This window comes from Scyliorhinus canicula, chromosome 5 (assembly GCF_902713615.1).
Source record: "Scyliorhinus canicula chromosome 5, sScyCan1.1, whole genome shotgun sequence".
In the NCBI taxonomy this organism is placed as follows: Eukaryota; Metazoa; Chordata; class Chondrichthyes; order Carcharhiniformes; family Scyliorhinidae; genus Scyliorhinus; species Scyliorhinus canicula.
In genome coordinates this window covers 174491353-174515547 of record NC_052150.1, presented here as the reverse complement: position 1 = coordinate 174515547, position 24195 = coordinate 174491353, and the positions used below count along the sequence as shown (strand labels likewise).

The 24195-nt window shown below is 48.7% G+C and overlaps 1 protein-coding gene across 4 annotated transcripts in view; it reads right to left on the bottom strand.

Annotated features, from left to right (window-relative positions):
- The window catches only part of armc3 (armadillo repeat containing 3), a 191054-nt gene that overhangs the window by 13459 nt on the left and 153400 nt on the right, over positions 1-24195 (bottom strand). For all 4 annotated transcript variants that reach the window (XM_038798110.1, XM_038798109.1, XM_038798111.1 and 1 more), the window contains 2 exons: positions 20181-20281; positions 15182-15289 (listed from right to left, as the gene is read on the bottom strand). In XM_038798110.1, the coding sequence (XP_038654038.1) occupies positions 15182-15289; positions 20181-20281 (209 nt within the window). The remainder of the gene's footprint in view (positions 1-15181; positions 15290-20180; positions 20282-24195) is intronic.

The window sequence follows — 24195 nt, the reverse complement described above, 5'->3', positions numbered from 1 at the left end:
AAAGGAAGTTTACTAGATTGATAATGGAATGAGCAGGTTGTTTTATGAAGAGAGGCTAGACAGATTGGGCTAATTTCCAGTGCAGTTTAGAAGAGTGAGGGGTGACTTGGCTGAAGTATATTAGATCCTCAATGGTCTTGATAAGGTGGACGTGGAAAGGATGCTTCTTCTTGTGGGTGAGTCCGGACCTAAGAGGCACTGTCTTAAAATTAGGAATCGTCCTTATAGGACCAAGAAAAATCATCATCAATAAGGAAAAAGTACTGAGAAACTATTGGGATTGAAGATAGTAGATCTTTTAGTTATAATATTGCAAAATTCCCTGGATGTGGGGTAGGTTCCAGTGGATTGGAAAAATACTAATGTAACGCCCTTATTCAAAAAGGGAGGGAGACTGAAAGTAGGACACGAAAGACAAGTTATTTTAACATCTGTCATTAGGGAATTGTTTGAATCCATTATTAATGAGGACATTATTAAGAATAGGACATTTAGAAAGTCAAAACGCAACTCATCAGTCAGCATGGTTTTATAAAGGGTAAATCATGTTTCGCTAATTTGCTAGGTTTCTTTGCTTCCTTGGGCAGCAGGGTAGTACAGTGGTTGGCACAGTTCCTTCACAGCTCCAGGGTCCCAGGTTTGATTCCCGGCTTGGGTCACTGTTTGTGCGGAGTCTGCACGTTCTCCCCGTGTCTGAGTAGGTTTCCTCCAGGTGCTCCGGTTTCCTCCCACAGTCCAAAGATGTGCAGGTTAGGCGGACTGGCCATGCTAAATTGCCCTTAGTGTCTAAAAATGGTTAGATGGGGTTACGGGAACAGGGTGTGGGCTTAGGTAGGGTGCTCTTTCCAAGGGCCGGTGCAGACTCGCTGGACCTTTTGCACTGTAATTTCTATGAAAATGTGTTTCAATGTGATGAAAACCCATTGAGCTGCTCGCAGAAAAATACTTTTCCCTGTACCTCGGTACACGTGACAATAAACAAACCAATTCAAAATGTAACAAGCCAATGGATAATGGGGATCTTGCACATTATAGAATCCTAACAGCACAGAAGGAGGCCATTCGGCTCATCACATCTGCACTGAGCCTCTGAAAGAGCATGCTAACCGAGGCCCACTCTGCCGCCCTATCTCCATAACCCCACCTAACCTTTGGACACTAAAAGGCAATTTACATGGCCAATCTATGCACATCTTTGGACTGTGGGAGGAAACCAGAGAACCTGGAGGAAACCCACGCAGACACATGTGCAAACTCCACACAGACAGTCACCCGAGGTCGGAGTCGGGTCCCTGATGCTGTAAGGCAGCAGTGCTAACCACTGTACCACCGTGCCACCTAGATGTAGTATATCTGGACTTCCAGATGGCATTTTAGAAGGTGTTGCACAAAACATAAGGTAAGATCACATGGGATTAGTGGTAATTTATTATCTTGCACAGAAGACTGGCTAATCGACAGACGGCAGAGTGTCAGAATAAATGGATCTTTTTCTGGTTGGCAAAATGTAGCTGGTGGGGTGCCACATAGTTCAGTATTTTAATGACTTGGATGTTGGAATAGAAGATACTATAGCCAAAATTGCAAATTCCACTCAAAGAGGTGGGTTAGTAAGTTGCAATGAAGAAATAAGAAATTTACAAATGGATATAGATAGGTTAGGCCAGAAAAATGTGGAAGATGGGGTTTAAAGTGGATAAGTGTGAGGTTATCCATTTTCCTCGGAAAAATGGAAAGGCAACTTATTATCTGATGGAGAGAAACCTGAGTGCGTTGCACAGAGTTATCTGGGTGTCCTTGTGCATGAATTGCAGAAAACTACATGGGGGTGCCGCAGGTAATAAGGAAGGTAAATGCAATTTACGCCTTAATAACTAATGGAATAGAGTATAAAAGTCGGAAGTGTTGCTGCAACTGTAGAAGGCATTAGTGAGGCCGTACTTAAGAGTACTGTACAGTTTTAGCCCCCTTATTTGAGGTGCATGTAGTTGCATTAGAGGCAGTTTAGAGGGTATTCACTAGATTGATTCCAGTAATACGGGGCGGGGTTCTCTGCCGGCTGATGTTGGAATCAGGAAACGCGATTGGGCAGAGAATTCTGACGCCAAAATCGCAGCGGGCGCCGATTTCACGCCAAATTGTAATTCTCTGTCGCCTCGACAGTGGCATCAATATGTTCCAGAACGCACGTATAGTAAACACCCTTGGCATATCATTAGTGGTTGAAGGAAACCAGCTATTTCTGATAGGTAAAAGGGTCATTCATTTAGACATTTAAATGTAAATACTAAAGCCAAAATTGAAATCCATTTTAAAATGGATTTCATCATAAAACTTCAAGCATAACTTAGATTACAAAAACACACAGCTTGCAGGATTTGCAGTGGCAAAGCACAGAATTTGAAACATCGACAGGCTAGCTAGAGCTTATGCAACATTTTTACTCAAAGGTTAAATTGACATTATAAACTATCCATTGTTCTAATGAACAGAATTGCAGAAGTTATTCAATTATACCACAATCTGATCAAGGTCAAAATAAGTACAATGACAACATGAATCCACCATTGTTCAGAATATAGATAATATTGCAGTCAGCAGAAAAACCTGTAGAAACTAGAATTGATTAAATGTATATATCACATTCCAACACACGACAAGCATCTAAAAAGCAACATATCTGTAGATATGTTGTATATTGATGATTGACAACTGATTATCCAACCGAATGCATTTGAGACCCATCCAAGCCAATCAGCACATTGCAGAGGTAGGGACAGATGGAGTCAGACTGGTAACAATCTCCGTAAATATAGAGGTCCGGGCAGACATTTTCCATTCCGGAAACACTCTATACCTTTTTACCTAACTATTCGCTATCCTTATTTTGTATTTCCGCTCTATCTCTTAAAGTCTGCGCAAGCTGTTTTGCTTTGAGCAAGAAACCATTACTGTATTTTGAAAGTTAAATCTGTTCATAAACTACTAAGCCGATTATGTCTCTAAGTCTTCTGCTGGCAGGGCTTATTGTGAACATTTGATTTATAACCACAAAAAGGTTTCAGACTCTAAATTATAATCAATAGACACAATAAAAGATTTTACTTCGCATCCGAGAAGTGTAACTCAAATTTCCACTGAGTTCAAAGTGTATACGAGACTACACTTAAACCGCATGGTAGATTTCTACAGCGAACCTGACACAGTATTCTCAGTGCCTCCGTGATTCTCTGCCTCCAATGGGCCAAATTCCAGATGGCGAGGTTCACTTGTGCTTTTAAAAATCGTGAAACAGGCGCCGTGACGACTGAGGGAGAGAGAGGGGGTACAGAAAGTGTCCAACAACTTGGATGAGGGGCTTCTGCCAGGGCCAGGGTGAGTAGCAGGGAATGGCCAGGAGGTGGGCTGTGGGGTCGGGTTGGATGGGCATGGAACACCATTGCCACAGCCTACAAGGCAGCCGTGTAGCTGCACACGCTGTTGACTGCCCACTCTGAACTTAGGGCTACGGGTCAACTGGGTGTCCCCTCAGGCCACCCCCTCAGTGCCCTCTGGCCCCAGCTGACCCACCAGCCGCATTGGTGCGCTCCATCACAACTAGTACCATCTTGTTGGCTGGGTTGGAGTGCGTGGGGAATGAAGTGTGCATATGCGACTGCAGCTTGTCAGCCTCCTGAGTGTTAATTGCGAATCCGGCATTATCTTTTATTGGAATCGATTGTGTTCCACGTGGCGCTGGTGCTAACCCTTTAACAGTCATTGAATCGGTCCAGATACGGCACCAGTTTTGCTGTCGTGGAAGTCCACAAATCCTGCCCCGGCGTCAACACTTAGTCTCAGGAATGGAGAATCACGCTGATGGGGTTTGTCCAATGAAGAGGGATTGAGCAGTTTAGGCCTTTACTCTCTTGAACTTAGAAGAATGAGAGGAGATCTAATTTAAAAAAAAGTAAATTTAGAGTGCCCAATTCATTTTTCCCAATTAAGGAGCAATTTAGCGTGGCCAACCCACCTACCTTGCACATCTTTGGGTTGTGGGGGCAAAACCCATGTAAACACGGGGCGAATGAGACAAGATCTAATTGAGATATATAAGATGATAAAACGTATTGCTCTTGTGGGGCAATCTAGAATGAGAGGTAGTAGTTTCAGAATGAGGTAGCAGATTCAAAACAGAGATGTGGAGAAATTACTTCTCTTAAAGGGTTGCGAATCTGTGGAACTCACTCTTCCTGTTTCAAATTCCTAGGGGTGCACATCTCCAAAAATCTGTCCTGGTCCACCCAATTCGACGCTACCACCAAGAAAGCACAACAGCACCTATACTTCCTCAGGAAACTAAGGAAATTCGGCATGTCCACATTAACCCTCGCAACTTTTACAGATGCACCATAGAAAGCATCCTTTTGGGCTGCATCACAGCCTGGTATGGCAACTGCTCGGCCCAGGAACGCAAGAAACTTCAGAGAGTCATGAATACCGCCCAGTCCATCACACGAACCTGCCTCCCATCCATTGACTCCATCTACACCTCCCACTGCCTGGGGAAAGCGGGCAGCATAATCAAAGATCCCTCCCACCCGGCTTACTCACTCTTCCAACTTCTTCCATCGGCAGGAGATACAGAAGTCTGAGAACACGCACGAACAGACTCAAAAACAGCTTCTTCCCCTCTGTCACCAGACTCCTAAATGACCCTCTTATGGACTGACCTCATTAACACTACACCCTGTATACTTCATCCGATGCCAGTGTTTATGTAGTTACATTGTATATCTTGTGTTGCCCTATTATGTATTTTCTTTTATTCCCATTTCTTCCCATGCACTTAATGATCTGTTGAGCTGCTTGCAAAAAAATACTTTTCACTGTACCTCGGTGCAGGTGACAATAAACAAATCCAATCCAATCCAATCCAATCCAGAGTGCGGTGGATGCCGGGACAGTGAGTAAATTTGAGGAGATTTTTAATCAATAATGGGTTGAAGAGTTATGGAAAACAGGCAGGAAAGCAGAGTTGAGGCCAAGAGGAGATCAGCCATGATCATATTGAATGGCGGGGCAGGCTTGAGGGGCTGAATTGCCTACTTCTGCTCCTAGTTCTTATGTTATGTTATGACAGAGATTAGGAGAAATATTTTCTCTCAGAGGGATGCGCGACTTTGGAACTCTGTCTCTGAAGTCAGTGGAAGCAGAGTCACTGAATATTTTCAAGACAGATAAATATATTTTTGATTGGCAAGAGAATCAAAGGCCATTGTGAGTAGATGGGAATATAGAACTCAAAACACAAACAGATAAGCCTTGTTGAATGGCGTAGCAGGCTTGAGGGTCTGAATAGCCTACTCTGCTCCTATTTCATATGTTTGGATGCATGTTCATAAATACATCCAAGGACACTGAGGGAAGCAAGGGGCCAAATTGTGGACTGGAGAATGGCAAATGTTGCCCTCTTGTTCAAAAAAGGATGCAAGGATAAACCCAGCATCTACTGGTCAGTCAGATTAACCTTGTGTGGGGAAACATTTAGAAGCGATAATCCTGGACAAAATTAACACTCACTTTGGCAAATGTGAATTTATTAAGGAAGTCAACACAGATTTGTTCAGGGAAAACCACACATTAACTAACTTGTTTGAGGCTTTGATAAAGAGAATGTGAGGGGGGAAATGTCGCCACAGTGTCAGAGGACCATAGGCTGCCCTCTCGTTGGAGAGCTGACTAGTGGTGATTCCGCTCAGCAGCATAACCTGCTAGTGCGGCTGCCCCTGTCCAAAGGCACATCCTAATGACCTCTCCACCCACCCCTCCTCAGCTCAAAGAAGAAGGTGATGTGACCATCAATTCACAAGACACGTGGTTGGAAGTGAATAGTGGTTTTAATAGTCTTACAACTGAGCCTGCCTGCGACGAGATGAACTGGCAGCAGGCTCACAACTGCAGATCTTTATACTTCCAGTTAGTGGGAGGAGCCATGGGCGGAGCCAAGGGTGGAGCCCAGTACAAACTCCTCATCTCCCCCTATGGGCAGAGCCACGCAACTGCTCGTATACCGAGCTTACAGAGAGACAACACATACAACAGTGTGAATTACTAGGATTGTGATTCACCACAGAAGGAGGCCTCCTGCTGGCCTTACCCTCCCCCACCCAAACAAGGACTTCTCCTGAACTCCAGGTAGCCTTCGCCAAAAGCAAACAAACGGATGTTAAACACAAACAGTCCCATAAAACAGGAGGGGGAATGGGAACATCCATCCTCACATAAACCTTTCACCCCTACAACTCCTTACAATTTCAACATTAAACAGAACCCCCCCCCCCAGCAAAAAAAAGGCGAAAATCCCCCAATCCCTACACCCACTTCAAACATGCTCCCGACCACGACATAGTGCCAGCACCCCGGTTCCCAAGCATTGTCCGTTCAGTTCTCCCCCAGTTTATGCCCCTTAATGAAGTCTTTGGCCGCTTCTGGGGTCTCGAAATAATACTCCCGGCCTCCGAACGTCACCCATAATTTTGCCGGGTAGAGCACCCCAAACCTGATCTGCCGCAGGTACAGCACCGCCTTGGCCTTGTTGAAACCTGCCCGCCGTTTTGCCATCTCGGCTCCGATGTCCTGATAAATCCGGTCATTATTTCCCTCCCAGTCGCAGCTACGCTTCTCTCTGGCCCACCGTAGAATTTTCTCTTTCACAAATTTATGGAGTCTCACGATCACTGCCCGCAGCGGCTGCCCAGCTCTAGACTTTTGCCTCAGAGACCTATGCGCTTGGTCCACTTCAGGTGCCTTATCTAGGACCCCTTCTGCCACCAGTCCAACTCGAAACGTACCTCGTGGCACTCACACCTTCCACTCCTTCAGGCAGGCCCACTATTCGCAGATTCTGTCTTCTCGATGTATTCTCCTGCTCCTCAACCTTTGCCCTCAGCGTTTTACAAAGGTCTCCTCGGAGCCCCACCTCTGCCTCCAGAGCCACCCTACGATCGCTGTGGTCCGAGTTCACTCCTTCAATCTCCCGAATCTGTGACCCCTGCACCTCCAAACACCTCTCCATCCGCTCCAAAGTACTCTTCAGGGGTGCCACAGCTTCTGCAATGGCCTTTGCATGGTCCTCATCCATTTCTTTCCTCTATTTATGAAATTCCTCCTTGATAAAAGTCATCAGTTCCTGTATCTGGAGACTTCCACCTTTCCCCTACCTGCACGCTGGAAGAGACTGTCTGTGAAGCACAAGACTGTTTCAACTTTCCAGCCAAACCTCTCACTGTTTTCTGCCGGATCCAGTGATCAGAAAACATACCATTCCAGGGGTAAACTACTCCTCTAACATAAACCTACGCCTTTTCATCAAAATTCCACCTGGATCTGGGTAAAAAGAGCCCTTTTCTGTGACTTTGAACAGGAACAGCCCTTTATGTGACCAATGACTCCATGGTCACAAGTGGAAGTCTCCTGGATCTTCCTCCCTAATAGCACGGTGAGTGTACCTATACCTCAAGGACTGTAGCGCTCAAGAAGTAATCTTACCACCACCTTCTGAAGGGCAACTATGGATGGGCAATAAATGCTGGCCTAACGAACGATGCCCACATTCCATAAATAAATGTAAAATAAAATACCACCCATTCATAGAGCAATGATGTTTGCAGCATGAAAACAGGCCCTTTGGCCCAACTTGACCATGCCTCCCAGTTTTTACCTCTAAGCTAGTCCCAATTGCCCACATTTTGCCCACATCCCTCTATACCCATCTTTCCCATACAATTGTCGAAATGCTTTTTAAAAAAAAAAATAATTTTTATTCAAATTTTCAACAACAAATTTTATCACAACAAATAAAAATAGTAACCCCCGCCCCCTCCAAATACAAAATCAATTAACCAGAAAAAGAAATAGGCTTAGAACCATGAAAACGAACCCCCGTAACAAACCCGTCACCCGCCCCCCCCCCCCCCCACCGCCCTCCCCCCTGGGTTGCTGCTGAAGTTAACCACCCTGTAACGCTCCGCCTGGAAATCAAGAAAAGGCTGCCACCGCCGGAAGAACCCCTGCACCGACCCCCTCACGGCAAACTTGACCCTGTCCAGTTTAATGAACCCAGCCATGTCGCTGATCCAGGATTCCGGGCTCGGGGGCTTCGCGTCCCTCCACTGTAAAAGAATCCAGCGGCGGGCTACCAGGGACGCAAAGGCCAGAATGTCAGCCTCTTTCGCCTCCTGCACTCCCGGCTCCGATGCTACCCCAAAAATTGCGAGCCCCCAGCCCGGTTCCACCCTGGAGCCAACCACCTTTGACAAGGTCCCCGCCATTCCCTTCCAAAAACCCTCCAACGCCGGACATGCCGAAAACATGTGGGTGTGATTCGCTGGGGTCCCCGAACACCTGCCACACCTGTCTTCCCCCCCCCCCCCCCCCCAAAGAACCGGCTCAGCCTTGTCCCAGTCATATGCGCCCTATGCAGCACCTTTAGTTGGATTAGACTAAGCCGTGCGCAAGAGGGGCAGCACGGTAGCATTGTGGATAGCACAATCGCTTCACAGCTCCAGGGTCCCAGGTTCGATTCAGATATGGGTCACTGTCTGTGCGGAGTCTGCACATCCTCCCCGTGTGTGCGTGGGTTTCCTCCGGGTGCTCCGGTTTCCTCCCACAGCCCAAAGATATGCAGATTAGGTGGATTGGCCATGATAAATTTCCCTTAGTGTCCAAAATTGCCCTTAGTGTTGGGTGGGGTTACTGGGTCATGGGGATAAGGGGAGGTGTTAACCTTGGGTAGTGTGCTCTTTCCAAGAGCTGGTGCAGTCTCGATGGGCCGAATGGGCTCCTTCTGCACTGTAAATTCTCTCTCTCTCTGTAAAGAAGAGGAGGAATTCACCCTCCCCAGGGCGTCCGTCCACGTCCCCTCATCTATCTCCTCACCCAGCTCCTCCTCCCACTTCGCTTTCAGCTCTTTCACCGAGGCATCCTCCTCCTCCTGCATCACCTGATAAATTGCCGAGATCCTGCCCTCGGCGACCCACGTCCCCGAGAGCACCCTATCCTGAACCCCCCTTGGCGGCAATAGAGGAAGCTCTGCCACCTGCCGCCTAACAAACGACTCCACTTTCCCTCCAACTCCTCTAAGGTCACAAACTTCCCGTCAAGGAAGAGGTCCCCCATACGCCTGATACCTGCCCTGTGCCAGCTCAAAAACCCTCCATCTATCCTCCCTGGTACAAACCGGTGGTTCCCAAGTATCGGGGACCAAACTGAGGCCTTCACTTGCTCCCTATGCCGCATCCACCGCCCCCAGATTTTAAGGGTAACCACCACTACCGGACTCGTAGAGTATCTTGCCGCGGAGAGCGGCAACGGCGCCGTCACCAGCACCTCTAAGCTGGTGCTCACACAGGACGCCGCCTCCATCCTCTTCCATGCGGCTCCCTCCCCCTCCATCACCCACCTCCGAATCATTGCCACGTTCGCAGCCCAGTAATACCCACACAGGTTGGGCAGCGCCAATCCACCCACTTCCCTACCTCGCTCCAGAAATACCCTCCTCACACAAACCCCGTAATACTCCTACTGGCCCTCCTAAAGAAAGCCTTCGGGATCATGATGGGTAAACACTGGAAGAGGAACAGAAACCTCGGGAGCACCGTCATCTTAACCGACTGGACCCTGCCCGCTAGGGAGAGTGGCAACACATCCCACCTCCTGAACTCCTCCTCCATCTGCTCCACCAGCCTCGTAAAGTTTAACCTATGCAGGGCCCCCTAGATCCTGGCTATCTGGACCCCCAGGTATCTGAAGCTCCTCTCTGCCCTTTTCAGCGGGAGCCCCCCTATCTCTTTCTCCTGGTCCCCCATATGCACCACCAACAGCTCACTCTTCCTCACATAGAGCTTATAGCCAGAGAAGTCTCCAAACTCCCTGAGAATCCTCATCACCTCCGGCATCCACCCCCCCTCCCTCCAATCTGCAATGTACAGCAATAAATCGTCCGCGTACAACGACAGCTGGTGCTCCTCTCCACTCCCCCCCCCCCCCCCCCCCCCCGCACAATCCCCGTCCAGTTCCCCGATTCCCTCTGCGCCATGGCAAGGGCTCGATCACCAACGAGAACAGCAGGGGAGACAAGGGGCACCCCTGCCTCGTCTCCCGGTACAACCAAATGTCCTCCGACCTCCTCCCGTTCGTCACCACGCTCGCCACCGGAGCATTATACAACAGCCTCACCCACCTAATAAATCCCTCACCAAACCCAAACCTCCTCTCCACTCCACCATGTCAAAGGCTTTCTCCGCATCCATCGATGCCACTTTCTCCGCCTCTCCGTCCACCGCTGGCATCATTATGACGTTGAGAAGTCGTCGCACATTGACGTTCAACTGCCTCCCCTTCACAAAACCGTTTGGTCCTCGTGAATAACCTGCAGGACCACCTCCTCCATCCTCCTGGCCAGTATCTTGGCCAGCAATTTTGCGTCAACATTGAGGAGCGAGATCGGCCTGTAAGACCCACACTGGAGGAGATCCGTATCTCGCTTCAAAATCAATGAAATTAATGCCCTGGACATCGTCGGGGGCAAGCCCCCCCCCCCCCCCCTCCCCCCCACCCCCCCCCCCCCCCCCCCCACCCCCCTTTGCCTCATTCAAGGTCCTCACTAACAGCGGGTCCAACAGGTCTGAAAACCCATCAGGCCCTGGTGCCTTCCCTGACTGCATACTCCCCATCGCATTGGCCAGCTCCTCCAGCTCGACTGGCGCCCCCAGACCGTCCGTCTGCTCCTCCCTTACTCTCAGGAACTCCAGCTTGTCCAAAAAGCAGTCCATTCGACCCTCCTCCCCTAGGGGCACTGACCAGTATAACTCCTCATAGAAGGTCCTGAACACTCCGTTAATGACCCTTGCACTCCGCACCAGATTCCCTCCTCCGTCCCTAACTCCCCCTATCTCCCTCACGGCCTCCCGCTTCCGGAGCTGGTGGGCCAGCACCCGACTCGCCTTCTCCCCGTACTCATATACCGCCCCTTGCGCCTTCCTCCACTGCGCCTCCGCTTTCCTGGTGGTCAATATATCGAACTCCGCTTGGAGACGACGACGCTTCCTCAAAAGCCCTTCTTCCGGGACCTCCGCGTACCTCCTGTCCACCCTTGCCATTTCTTCCACCAACCTCTCCTTCTCCCTTTTCTCCCCCCTCTCCCTATGTGCCCTAATAGAAATCAGTTCCCCCATAACCACCAGCTTCAGTGCCTCCCTGACCACCCCCACCTGTACCTCCCCATTGTCATTAGTTTCCAAATACCCCTGTATTCTGATGCGCTAACAATTGCACACAAAGACTCGAATCGGTACAAGAGAGGCTTTATTACCGTGAGATGTTTATCCTCCGACTGCAGCTGGTAGAATGCCAGCTCAGGAGAACTCATGAATATTTATACTGCTCCCTGTGGGCGGGGCTAGCCGGCAGGGGCTACCGACCAACCTGCAATACAGGCACTGCTGTACATCCCCTAATACAGGCACACACATATTTACACAGTGGTGGATCACCACATATACACCTCCGGACCCGCCCACATATCTCCTTGTCCGACAGCAGCCCCACCTGTAACGTCCACAATGGGCGTTGGTCCTTCCCTTCCCCCAGCTCCAGGTCCACCCAATGCGGAGCGTGGTCAGATATGGCTATCGCCGAATACTCCGCCCCTACCACCCTCTGAATCAGCGCCCTGCTGAGGACAAAAAAGACAATCCGGGAGTAAGCCTTATGGACATGGGAGAAGAACGAGAACTCCCTACCCCCGGCCTCATAAACCTCCAAGGGTCCGTCCACACACCCACGCCCCCAATCTGGTCCATGAACCCCCTCAGCACTGTGGTTGGCGCTGGCCTCTTACAGGTCCTGGACCTAGAATGATCCAGTGCTGGGTCCAGCACTGTATTAAAATCTCCATCCATTATCAAGCCCCCCCGTCTCAAGATCTGGAATCTGGCCCAGCATGCGCCGCATGAAGCCTGCATCTTCCCAATTTGGGGCATACACATTAATCCGCTCCCCTTGGAGTCTACCGCTCACCATAACGTATCTGCCACAGCTATCCGCTACCACACTCAACTCCACAAACGACACACTCTTCCCCATCAAAATCGCCACCCCCCGGTTCCTCGCATCAAACCCCGAATGGAACACTTGCCCAACCCGCCCCTTCTCAGCTTTACCTGATCCGCCACCCTAAGGTGCGTTTCCTGGAGCATAGCCACATCCGCCCCCAGCCCCTTCAAATGCGCAACCACCTGGGCCCGCTTAACCGGCCCATTCAGCCCCCTCACATTCCATGTGACCAGCCGAATCGGGAGGCTATTCCCTCTCCCTCTCCGCCGGTCAGCCATAACTCTCCCTCGGCCAACCACGTGCCCACACGGCTCGTTCCCCACGGTGGCAGATCCCCATCACGACCCCCCCCCCCCCCCCCAAGCACCATCTGTTCCCCTACGGCCCTTCCAGCAGCAACCCGGTACCCCCCCCCCCCCCCCCCCCCCCCCCCCAGGCCGGTACAGGCGATTTTATGACTGCCCCGCTCCAGATCCAGTCCATGCCGCAATAAAATGTTTTCTCGTATTAAACAGCTGAACCGACAGATTACCACAGTAGACAGGGAGGGGCTAAACTGTACAAGAGCAGTTCAGCCCTATGATCAAAGGGTCTGGCATTCACAGAGTGAGGTGCCTGGCATTCTCCTGCAACAGCTTGGAGTTACTTGACCATCTATTCACTGAGTGCAAACTACCCTGGAAAACCCCTAGACCCTTTAGAGAACACTTAAACATAAGTTGGACAGAGTTCTGAAACCAATGGGTTTGCTTATGCCTGATCCCCAACAGAGGAAATCCAAACTCCAATCCGAAAAGACTTCTGCATAAGGGTAGATTTGAATATTCCCAGGTCACAAAATACTCCACATCCCAGGACAGGATAACATCCTTGCTAATATACTAACCTAGATTTCCACCTGGAAAAAAAGGAAAATGCAGCAGGGAATGGCCGTTCTTGCCGGCTGTGTTTAACATGCCAGTGTGAGTGAGAGAATGAATGTATATTTCTTTATTTTCCAGCCCCACTGCTCCATCCCCCCACTACAGTATAAATCTGATCCCATTTCCAGTTCTCTCTAGCTTTGGCAGCGTTGTGACCCTTGTTGTTGAAAATACGGAAAAATGTGTCATTTGAAACATGGAAGTCTGGCAATATCTGGTCTGAGAGAAACATGAGAGGATACAGGGAAAGATCCCACGGAGGGTTAATAGCAGCTACAAAGGACAGGATTATAAAATGCAGATTCTTTCTCTCAAGTAGGCTTAGCAAACACACAGGATTTGTGTATGAAGCTAAAAACAATGGTTCACACCTTAATTGAAAGTAACTATCTTAGGAAGCACCTGGAAAAGGAAAGGATTAGGTTCAGTTGAATTTGGTGTTAATTCTAAGTGTGAAATTCTACTGATATCAAGTAAATTAAAGAAAATTGGAGACAACCTGTCTACGAGAAACATAATTTAGAGCCAAAATCAAAGTCAAAGTTATGATCTGGGACACAATTGGAAAATTAAACTATTGAAATGGCAGGAATTAAAAGTAACACCTCTTGAAACCAAAGCATTTTGAATATCACAAAGGACAATGTAATCATATCTGAGAGGTGAGGTTATGCCCAAAATGAATAATTAGTTGTATTAGAATGTTTAGATCAAAGATACTTTTTAACAATCAAAGTGAAATAAGTTAATTTACAATAAGGTAATAAAAACTTAATAATTGTTAGAAAGAGAATATAAACCCAGAGAGCAGAAGCACAACCAGAACTCAGAGATCTGACAGAGAGGAGAGAGGAGAGAAGCATATTCAGCTCTCACAGCTCGGTCATGGGAAAGACAAGGCAAGCAGCCGAGCTTAAACAGCTATACATCTAAGGAAGACTAGAAATTAAACAGGAGTCAGAGTCAGCTGAGAGATAGCTAGCAGAGCCATCTCTTATAGCTCAGTACATGGGATCGACAAGACACAGCAATGGAGCTAACCAGCGAATACATCGCAAGAAGACCAGACTTTAAAGATTGATTGTCAAGGTGGGCCTGAAGGTCCCTTCAACCAACCAGCAGGATCCAGAAGCAAGATCTTTTTACCTTTCTGTAAAGAAAGTGTTTGCAGCTTTTAAAATAAAAAATATAATAATGAAATAACTTAATTTAACCTGAAATAGTGGTTATTCCTAAAGTCTATTTTACTTACTTAGCAATGCAGGACCCAGGACATTGATGCTACTAAGGGGAAAGCAGATAAAATCTTTGGTGAAGGTATGGGTTATACTGGGGGATAACTTGAAAATATAGTTTAACCTGAATAGCACCCACCGAAGCCTGCATCGGAGTCAGGGAGTGAGAATCCCTATTCACCATTTAGAATATCGACCCTTTTTGGTATAGGGGGAATTCTAAGAATAATGGTGAGTTTTCAAAAAGACCCTCCTCGTGTTTTGTGTGTGCGCAAATAAACTAACCTTCAAATTCATCCTACCTTAAGTTCGCTGTGGGTTATTAATAGAGAATTGGATCACACCAAAACAAAGGGGTTGGGAAATACATCACTGTATATAAAGGTGAGAAGCAAATCAAAAAATCCTTTTGTGTGGCAGGAGAAATTGATGCTGTGTAAATTAACCTCCCTCACGGAGCCTCACGGTAGCATGGTGGTTAGCATCAATGCTTCACAGCTCCAGGGTCCCAGGTTCGATTCCCAGCTGGGTCACTGTCTGTGTGGAGTCTGCACGTCCTCCCCGTGTGTGCGTGGGTTTCCTCCGGGTGCTCCGGTTTCCTCCCACAGTCCAAAGATGTGCGGGTTAGGTGGATTGGCCATGCTAAATTGCCCGTAGTGTAAGGTTAATGGGGGGGATTGTTGGGTTACGGGTATACGGGTTGCGTGGGTTTAAGTAGGGTGATCATTGCTCGGCACAACATCGAGGGCCGAAGGGCCTGTTCTGTGCTGTACTGTTCTATGTTCTATGTTCCTGACCGTAACAATGCGAGATTGGCAGTTGTGGATTTTGATACGAGGAATTCAGATTATCACCTCAAAATTTTGATTAAGTTCTAATTTCATGGCCATTCTGTAGAAAAGTAACATAAAAAGGAGTTAGACAGACCTAGATGTTTTCTCTTTGATGTAGGATTTGCTAGAAGGGAACCGATTACTGATAACTGACGGAGCCTCAGAGAGTTTTTCTTCAACTGATAATCCGGCCACCTGCTGTCTGCAAAATAAGACATTAAATCATTAATTTTTATTTACATAGGGGGGGAAAAGCAGCAAATACTACAATATTGATAGAATTTTGAGGAAATACATTTAAGACATGGGACAAAGTCTTATATCCTGCAAGTTTTCTAGCCATCAAAACGGTTTTAAATTCTGATGTTCTAAAAATTTGTCCATTTCATCTTTTTGGTGGGAAGATCACGGTTCACAAGTTCCCTGTTCCAATTCCAATGGATGTGGGTAGCATGCAAACTTTTAAAAAATAAATTTAGAGTGTCCAATTCTTTGTGTCCAATTAAGGGGCGATTTAACGTGGTCAATTTACCAACGCTGCACACCTTTGGTTGTGGAGCTGACACCCATGTAGACACAGGGAGAAAGTGCAAACTCCACACGGACAGTGACCCAGGGCTGGGATCGAACCTGGGTTCTCGGCATTGTGAGGCAGCAGTGATAACCACTGTGCCATCGTGCCGCCTTGGGATAGTATGTAAACTTGATGCTCCCACATCCCTGTCATGATTATATCTTGGGTCTGAGAAGGTTCCAAATCGCTCTTTTCCTCTATGCCACTGCCTCTGCACTCAACAGAGCCCAATGAACGTTGTGCTAACGGTGTGTGTGATGCAGCCAGCCTGCTAGTCTTAAAATCAGCCTGTTCGTCTTAAAGGAAAGTTTCACTTATAATGTTGTTTGAATTTAAAACAAGGAAAATGAAACACCAGAGCATCAGAGGGTTTCAGGGTCACATATGTGGTGTTGGTGGTCTAGGTGTGGCAATGGACTGGACTTTTCGAGATTTATTTTACATTTTTAAGCTCTCTGCAACCCCCAGGGAAGAAGGCTGCTGCTATTATTTTGTTAATTCTCCCAACTGTGTCCTAAGTAGTGTAGACGTATGGCGGAAATATTTATATCTGGTGCCTATGACAAGGTAATGGATACTTTGACAGGGTCAGTGCTGGAGGTCACAGCTGGTAGCTAACTGGTATTTAGAACATCGAACAGAGAAAAATACAGCACAGAGCAAGCACTTCGGCCCAAGATGTTGTGCCGAACTTTTGTTCTAGGTTAATCATAGATCATAGAATTTTGGACACTAAGGGCAATTTATCATTACCAATTCACCCAACCTGCACATCTTTGGACTGTGGGAGAAGGAAACCCCGCACACACGGGGAGGATGTGCAGATTCCACACAGACAGTGACTCAAGCCGAAATCGAACCTGGGACACTGGAGCTGTGAAGTAATTGTGCTATCCACAATGCTACCATCCTGCCCTTAAGAACAAATTAATCTACTCTCCATTATTCTACCATAATCCATGAACCTATCCAATAGCCGCTTGAAGGCTCCTAACATTTCCGACTCAATTACTTCCACAGGCAGTGCATTCCATGCCCCCACTACTCTCTGGGTAAAGAACCTACCTCTGACATCCCCCCTATATCTTCCACCATTTACCTTAAATTTATGTCCCCTTGTAATGGTTTGTTCCACCCGGGCAAAAAGTCTCTGACTGTCTACTCTACGTATTCCCCTGATCATCTTATAAACCTCTATCAAGTCGCCCCTCATCCTTCTCCGTTCTAATGAGAAGAGGCCTAGCACCCTCAACCTTTCCTCGTAAGACCTACTCTCCATTCCAGGCAACATCCTGGTAAATCTCCTTTGCACCTTTTCCAAAGCTTCCACATCCTTCTGAAAATGAGGTAACCAGAACTACACACAGCACTCCAAATGTGGCCTTACCAAGGTTTTGTACAGCTGCATCATCACCTCACGGCTTTTAAATTCAATCCCTCTGCTAATGAACGCTAGCACACCATAGGCCTTCTTCACAGCTCTATCCACTTGAGTGGCAACTTTCAAAGATCTATGAACATAGACCCCAAGATCTCTCTGCTCCTCTACATTGCCAAGAACACTATCGTTAACCCTGTATTACGCATTCACATTTGTCCTTCCAAAATGGACAACCTCACACTTGTCAGGGTTAAACTCCATCTGCCACTTCTCAGCCCAGCACTACATCCTATCTATGTCTCTTTGCAGCCGACAACAGCCCTCCTCACTATCCACAACTCCACCAATCTTCGTATCATCTGCAAAGTTACTGACCCACCCTTCAACTCCCTCATTCAAGTCGTTAATGAAAATCACAAACAGCAGAGGACCCAGAACTGATCCCTGCGGTACGCCTCTGGTAACTGGGCTCCAGGCTGAATGTTTGCCATCTACCACCACTCTCTGACTTCTATCGGTTAGCCAGTTCGTTATCCAACTGGCCAAATTTCCCACTATCCCATGCCTCCTTACTTTCTGCATAAGCCTACCATGGGGAACCTTATCAAATGCCTTACTAAAATCCATGTACATTACATCCACTGCTTTACCTTCATCCACATGCTTGATCACTTCCTCAAAGAAGTCAATAAGACTTGTAAGGCAAGACCTACCCCTCACAAATCCGTGCTGACTATCCCTAATCAAGCAGTGTCTTTCCAGTTGCTCAGAAATCCTATCCCTCAGTACCCTTTCCATTACTTTGCCTACCACCGAAGTAAGACTAAGTGACCTGTAATTCCCAGGGTTAACCCTATTCCCTTTTTTGAACAGGGGCACGACATTCACCACTTTCCAGCCCCCTGGTACCATCCCTGTTGACAGTGAGGACGAAAAGATCATTGCCAACGGCTCTGCAATTTCACTTCTTGCTTCCCATAGAATCCTTGGATATATCCCATCAGGCCTGGGGGACTTGTCTATCCTCAAGTTTTTCAAAACGCCCAACACATCTTCCTTCCTAACAAGTATCTCCTCGAGCTTACCAGTCTGTTTCACACTGTCCTCTCCAACAATATAGCCCCTCTCATTTGTAAATACTGAAGAAAAATACTCGTTCAAGAACTCTCCTATCTCTTCAGACTCAATACACAATCTTCCGCTACTGTCCTTGATCAGACCTACCCTCGCTCTAGTCATTCTCATATTTCTCACATATGTGTAAAAGGCCTTGGGGTTTTCCTTGATCCTACCCGCCAAAGACTTTTCATGCCCTCTCTTAGCTCTCCTAGTCCCTTTCTCCAGTTCCCTCCTGGCTATCTTGTATCCCTCCAGCGCCCTGTCTGAACCTTGTTTCCTCAGCCTTATATAAGTCTCCTTCTTCCTCTTAACAAGACATTCAACCTCTCTTGTCGACAATGGTTCCCTCATTTGACCATCTCTTCCCTGCCTGACAGGGACATACATATCAAAGGCACGTAGTACCTGTTCCTTGAACAAGTTGCACATTTCACTTGTGTCCTTCCCTGACAGCCTATGTTCCCAACTTATGCAATTCAATTCCTGTCTGACAGCATTGTATTTACCCTTCCCCCAATTGTAAACCTTATCCTGTTACACACACCTATCCCTCTCCATTACTAAAGTGAAAGTCACAGAATTGTGGTCACTACCTCAAAAATGCTCCCCCACTAACAAATCTCTCACCTGCCCTGGTTCATTACCAAGTACCAAATCCAATATGGCCTCCCCTCTGGTCAGACAATCTACATACTGTGTTAGAAAAGCTTCCTGGACACACTGCACAAACACCACCCTATCCAAACTATTGGATCTAATGAGTTTCCACTCAATGTTTCGGAAGTTGAAGTCATCCATGACTACTACCCTGTGACTTCTGCACCTTTCCAAAATCTGTTTCCCAATCTGTTCCTCCACATCTCTGCTGCTATTAGAGGGCCCATAGAAAACTCCCAACAAGGTGACTGCTCCTTTCCTATTTCCGACTTCAATCCATACTACCTCAGTAGGCAGATCCTCCTCGAACTGTCTTTCTGCAGCTATTATACTATCTCTAATTAATAATGCCACCCCCTCCCCCCCTCCCACCTCTTTTACTATCCTCCCTAATCTTGTTGAAACATCTAGAACCAGGGACCTCCAACAACCATTTCTTCTGGGATGTCACATACACAAATTTTACACTTCCTTTTTTCTTTTAATAATTTTGCTTTCTATTTTCTGGGCTCCTCAGACCTGCAAGCCACATCAATTAAGTGAGTTTTTAATGAATTCAGGAACTAACCTGTAAATTGCCATATTGAACCATTAGAGTATTCATCTAGAAACATATACAGCCTAGCTTAACTCAAGGCATGAATGGGGCAGACAGAACAAGATGGAAACCCCTTTGATGCTGTTGGCTGGGCTGTATTCTGATGGTTGTATTCTGATCACGAGGGTTTGGGCAACCGAACCACATTCCATGCATAGTTCATGGCGCAACCATTAAGGCCTGTTTAAAAAAAGGACATTTCTTTTAAAGAGGGGTTGTTTTCTCTATTATTTTCCCCTAGTGTGGCTCCCACCTCCACTCCGTAAGTCCAAGAATTACCAAATGCCTTCTTCACCACCCTGACCACCTGTGACTCCACTTTCAAGGAGCTATGAACCTGTACTCCTAGATCTCTTTGTTCTATAACTCTTTTGACATTGCACTAGTAAACCAGAGACCCAGGGTAATGCTCTAGGGACTTGTGTCACCATCTGGAATAATGACCGTGACATGTTGTAAAAATCCATTTGGTTCACGAATGTCCTTTAGGGAAGGAGGTTGGCTGTTCTTACCTGGTCCACACCCACAGCAATGTGATTGACTCTTAAATGCCACTCAGTTCAAGGGCAATTAAAGATGATCAATAAATGTGGCCAGCGACGCCCACATAATATCACTGATATGGATGGAGTTACGCTACTCACCTGCAATTCATTTGAATGCTAAAAAAATTAAATTTTAGTCCCAAAATCACTCTTAAATTTTAAATAACAATTTGACCTTCTTATATGGCGTTGGGAGTACTCAAATGAAACAAGATTTACCCATCTGTTCTTTTTGCATTAATTAGCAGTATTGGCCGGTGCTGATTCATCTCCTGATTACTGAATTCTTCGAGAGTCAAGACCTTCATGCCTTGTTTTATCTATAAAAATAAGCTTTAGAGTTAACTCAGCCTCTTTAAGAAAATGCACCTCAAAAGATATTCTAGCAAATTGATTTGAAGATCCTTAATTATGTTTGCAAATCTCTCTGGAAACTCTTCACACCCTCTTTGGGACATCTTCCATAAACAAAAACCCCAGGCCATACCACGATTTTGGATTTATTATGGTCCCAGACCAGACCCCAGTAGTGGCTAGGATACTGGACAAAAACACCAATATTTTATTTCAATTTTGTAAGGCTGAGGAAAGGATACCTCACTCCAGGGGCGAAATTCTCCGACCCCACGCAGGGTCGGAGAATCGGCCAGCAGCGGCGTTAATCCTGCTCCCGCCGGGTTTTTTATTCTCCGACTGGCCAAAAACCGGCGTTGTGCAAATCCCGCCGGCAGCCTCTGAAAACAGCTGGCGCCAGCGGGATTTCATTATATTTTTCTTTCAACAAATCTCCGGCCCGGATAGGCCGAAGTCCCGCCGACGTGGCCACGGGTCATGTCGGCGAAAAACAGAGTAGCTTTAAAACGGCGTCAACCATTGATGATGGTTGACGCCGTTCAGTTTCCGAGGGCGAGTGGGGGGGTTGTGAGTGCGGGGGGGGTTGCGAGTGCGGGGGGGGGGGGTTGCGAGTGCGGGGGGAGGTTGCGAGTGCGGGGGGGGAGGGTTGCGGCGTTGGGGGGGGGGTTGCGGCGTTGGGGGGGGGTTGCGGCGTTGGGGGGGGGTTGCGGCGTTGGGGGGGGGTTGCGGCGTTGGGGGGGTTGCGGCGTTGGGGGGGTTTGCGGCATTGGGGGGGGTTGCGGCATTGGGGGGGGGGCTGCGGCGTTGGAGGGGGGGTTGCGGCGTTGGGGGGGGGTTGCGGCATTGGGGGGGGGGTAGGGGTGGTGGGAGGGGGGTAGGGGTGTGGGAAGGGGGGTAGTGGTGGTGGTGGGAGGGGGGTAGGGGTGGTGGGGAGGGGGGTAGGTGCGGGTGGGAGGGGGGGTATGGGCGGTGGGGGGTAGGGGCATTGGAGGGGGTAGGGTGGTGGGGGGTTGGGGCAGCGGCGTGCAGAGGGGTGCGACGGTGCGTTGGCACCGGCCATCCGTCGCCCCCCCACCCTCTGCACGCCGCTGCCCCCTACCCCCAACCCCCCCCTCACCACCACTACCCCCTCCAACGCCGCCCCCCCTCTCTCAACACCGGTACCCCCCTCTCCTCTCAACGCAGGTAACCCCCCCCTCCTCTCCTCTCAACTCAATGACGTAACGCCCTCCCCTCTCAACGCAGGTAACCCCCTTCTCCCCTCTCCTCTCAACTCAACGCCGCAACCGCCCCCCTCCCTCCCTCCTCCCTCCCTCCTCCCTCCCCCTCCCTCCCCCTCTCTCCCTCCCCTCCCCCCCCCCCCCCCCCCCCCCCCCAACGCCGGATTTCTCTTCCTCCTCTTCCCCCCCCCCCCCCCAACGCCGGGGTCTCTCTTCCCCCCCCCCCAACGCCGGGTCTCTCTTCCCCCCCCCCCCCCCCCCCCCCCCCCAACGCCGGGTCTCTCTTTCCCCCCCCCCCCCCAACGCCGGGTCTCTCTCTCCCCACCACACAAACGCCGGGACTCGCCACTTCCGCAGCTGGTGAAACTGACGCGTATCGCGTCAGTCCACTGCTGGCCCTTTCGGGAAGGGAGATTACCGCCTTAAAAGAAGGCCCCAACGCCGGAGTCATCCACATCGCTTTTTACCGCCGGAAATGGGCGTCACGTCGGTCCCCGGTGAATTTTGCCCCAGGAGTGAATCCATGAAAAAAAGGGATATGATATATTGAAACAAACATTATTACTAACTCATAGAATCATAGAATCCCTACGGTGCAGGAGGCCATTCGGCCCATCAAGTCCACATCATCCCTTGCTCTGATAGAACACCCTACTTAGACCCAGTCTCCCGCCCCAATCCCTGTAACCCCACCTTACCTTTGGGCAATATTAGCATGGCCAGTTCCCCTAACCTGCACATCTTTGGACTGTGGTAGGAAACCAGAGAAGCCCAAGCAGACATCGAGAGAACGTGCAAACCCCATTCCACCCAGTCACCCAACGTCAGAATTGAACCCGGGTTCCTGGCGCTGTGAGGCAAAAGTGCTAAACACTGTGCTCCCATGTCAGTCACAGTATTTAAATATCTTTAACACACCACTGACCCACGCGTGTGGCTAATGATGTCTCTGTGTCGCCTCAGGAAAAGCTCTCTCACAATTGGCGGGAGAGGGCCCAGATTGGCAGAGGGGTGCCAGACATAGGAAACCTCACTTTCTTCGAGGAGCGGCTCCTGGAGGTGACTGGGGTCGTCGAGGACAGATCGGTCACCCACGCAGAGGCTGGCGGACACCACAGAGGTGAGGAACCACTGGGCTCCACCTGGGGGACCTGTCAAATGTGAGTAGCGATTGCCTGACTGACTGACCTTATGTCCCACTGACCACATGTCCATTCTCCCGCAGGTCCTCCAGCTGACGGCACTGGCCCATTCTGGGTGGGCCCCTCTCTTGACTCCAAAGAGAACACCTCAGAAGAGAGCTCCGAGGATGCAACTGTGGTCACGGTACAGCTGTCATCCCCACCCTCCGCCAGCGCAGATACACGCATTCGGTGGGACATGATAGTGAACATACTTCAGGGCACATTCTGGTGAGCACCACACTGCTGCTGATGCGTATCAGGTGGAGGCAGGAACCTGTCAGCGCCACTCTACAAAAGCCATAGAAGCTTGGAGGAGTCCCAGAGGCTAGGGGTGCAGGAAATGGTGCCGGCAATGAGTGGCACCGAGGCCAACACTGCTAGGGTGGCAACCGCAGGAGACAGCCTGGTGCACGACTTCAGTACCATGAGTGAAGGTGTCCAAGGCATCTCATAGTCGGTGATGGCCATGGCTGATGTTCTCGGCAGAATGACTGCCTCGCTGGAAGATGTCACCTAGCACCAGGCCAACCTTGATGAGGTTCTGCGGATATGGCCGAGATGGGCATTGCCAAGGCATTGCATTGCATGTCCCAGTTACTGATTAGCATCACCGAGGGCACCAACACCATGGTGCAGACATGAGGAACTGCCAGGTGGTGAGAATTGGTTTCTCGCCACGCTATGGTGAGATCCCGATTTTGCCTACAGGAGCAGGCCGGTTGCATCGCAAACTGTTTGCGCCTGGCTGACATCTCGTTTCTGGCCTCTCCTGCTAGTCACCGGCCTCGTTATGCTTCGAGCGAGAGCGCAACGAGGCCAGAGACTCGCACCCAAAAAGTCTTGAGAGAGTAAGCTCAAAGCTAGACCTTTGAGTTGAAGGCTATAGGATCTCTCCAGAATAAATCCCACTGCCTGTGAATACTGAATGAATGTTGCTGCAAGAAAACTATCACCAACTGTACAACGGTCAATCAACATGCTGAGACGACAACCTGCAAAGAATTCAACATCGAAAGCAAGGACTCTTACTTTTGCCTTAATCCTTATTATTTTACCCCTTTACCCCTCTGTGTTTGTCTGTCTTGTGTGCGTGGGTAGAGAGTGGGACAGTAAAAGGTTGGGGGGGGGCGTAATAGGTTAGCTTGCCGATATTCTGTTGTAACTACTGCATATTTGATCTTTATTTCTGTTATAAATAAACGATAATTGTGTTTCAACTTACAAACCTGGTGACTGTAAATTATTGGGCAGCCAAGGGCAAAGACTTCGGGAATTTTTATACAAATTATTGGTCAATTCCCTTGCGTGTGGCTCTGAGGCCGGAATCGACCGCTCGCTGGCCTAGGGTGGTGTAACAAGTGGAACAGTAACCCTGAACTGCAATCTTTCCCACCCAAACAAAAAGAAATTTCAGCTCTCAATCCATTGTTGAATACAATTATCATTCAGGAATACCTGCTTTACAGAGAAGTCTGG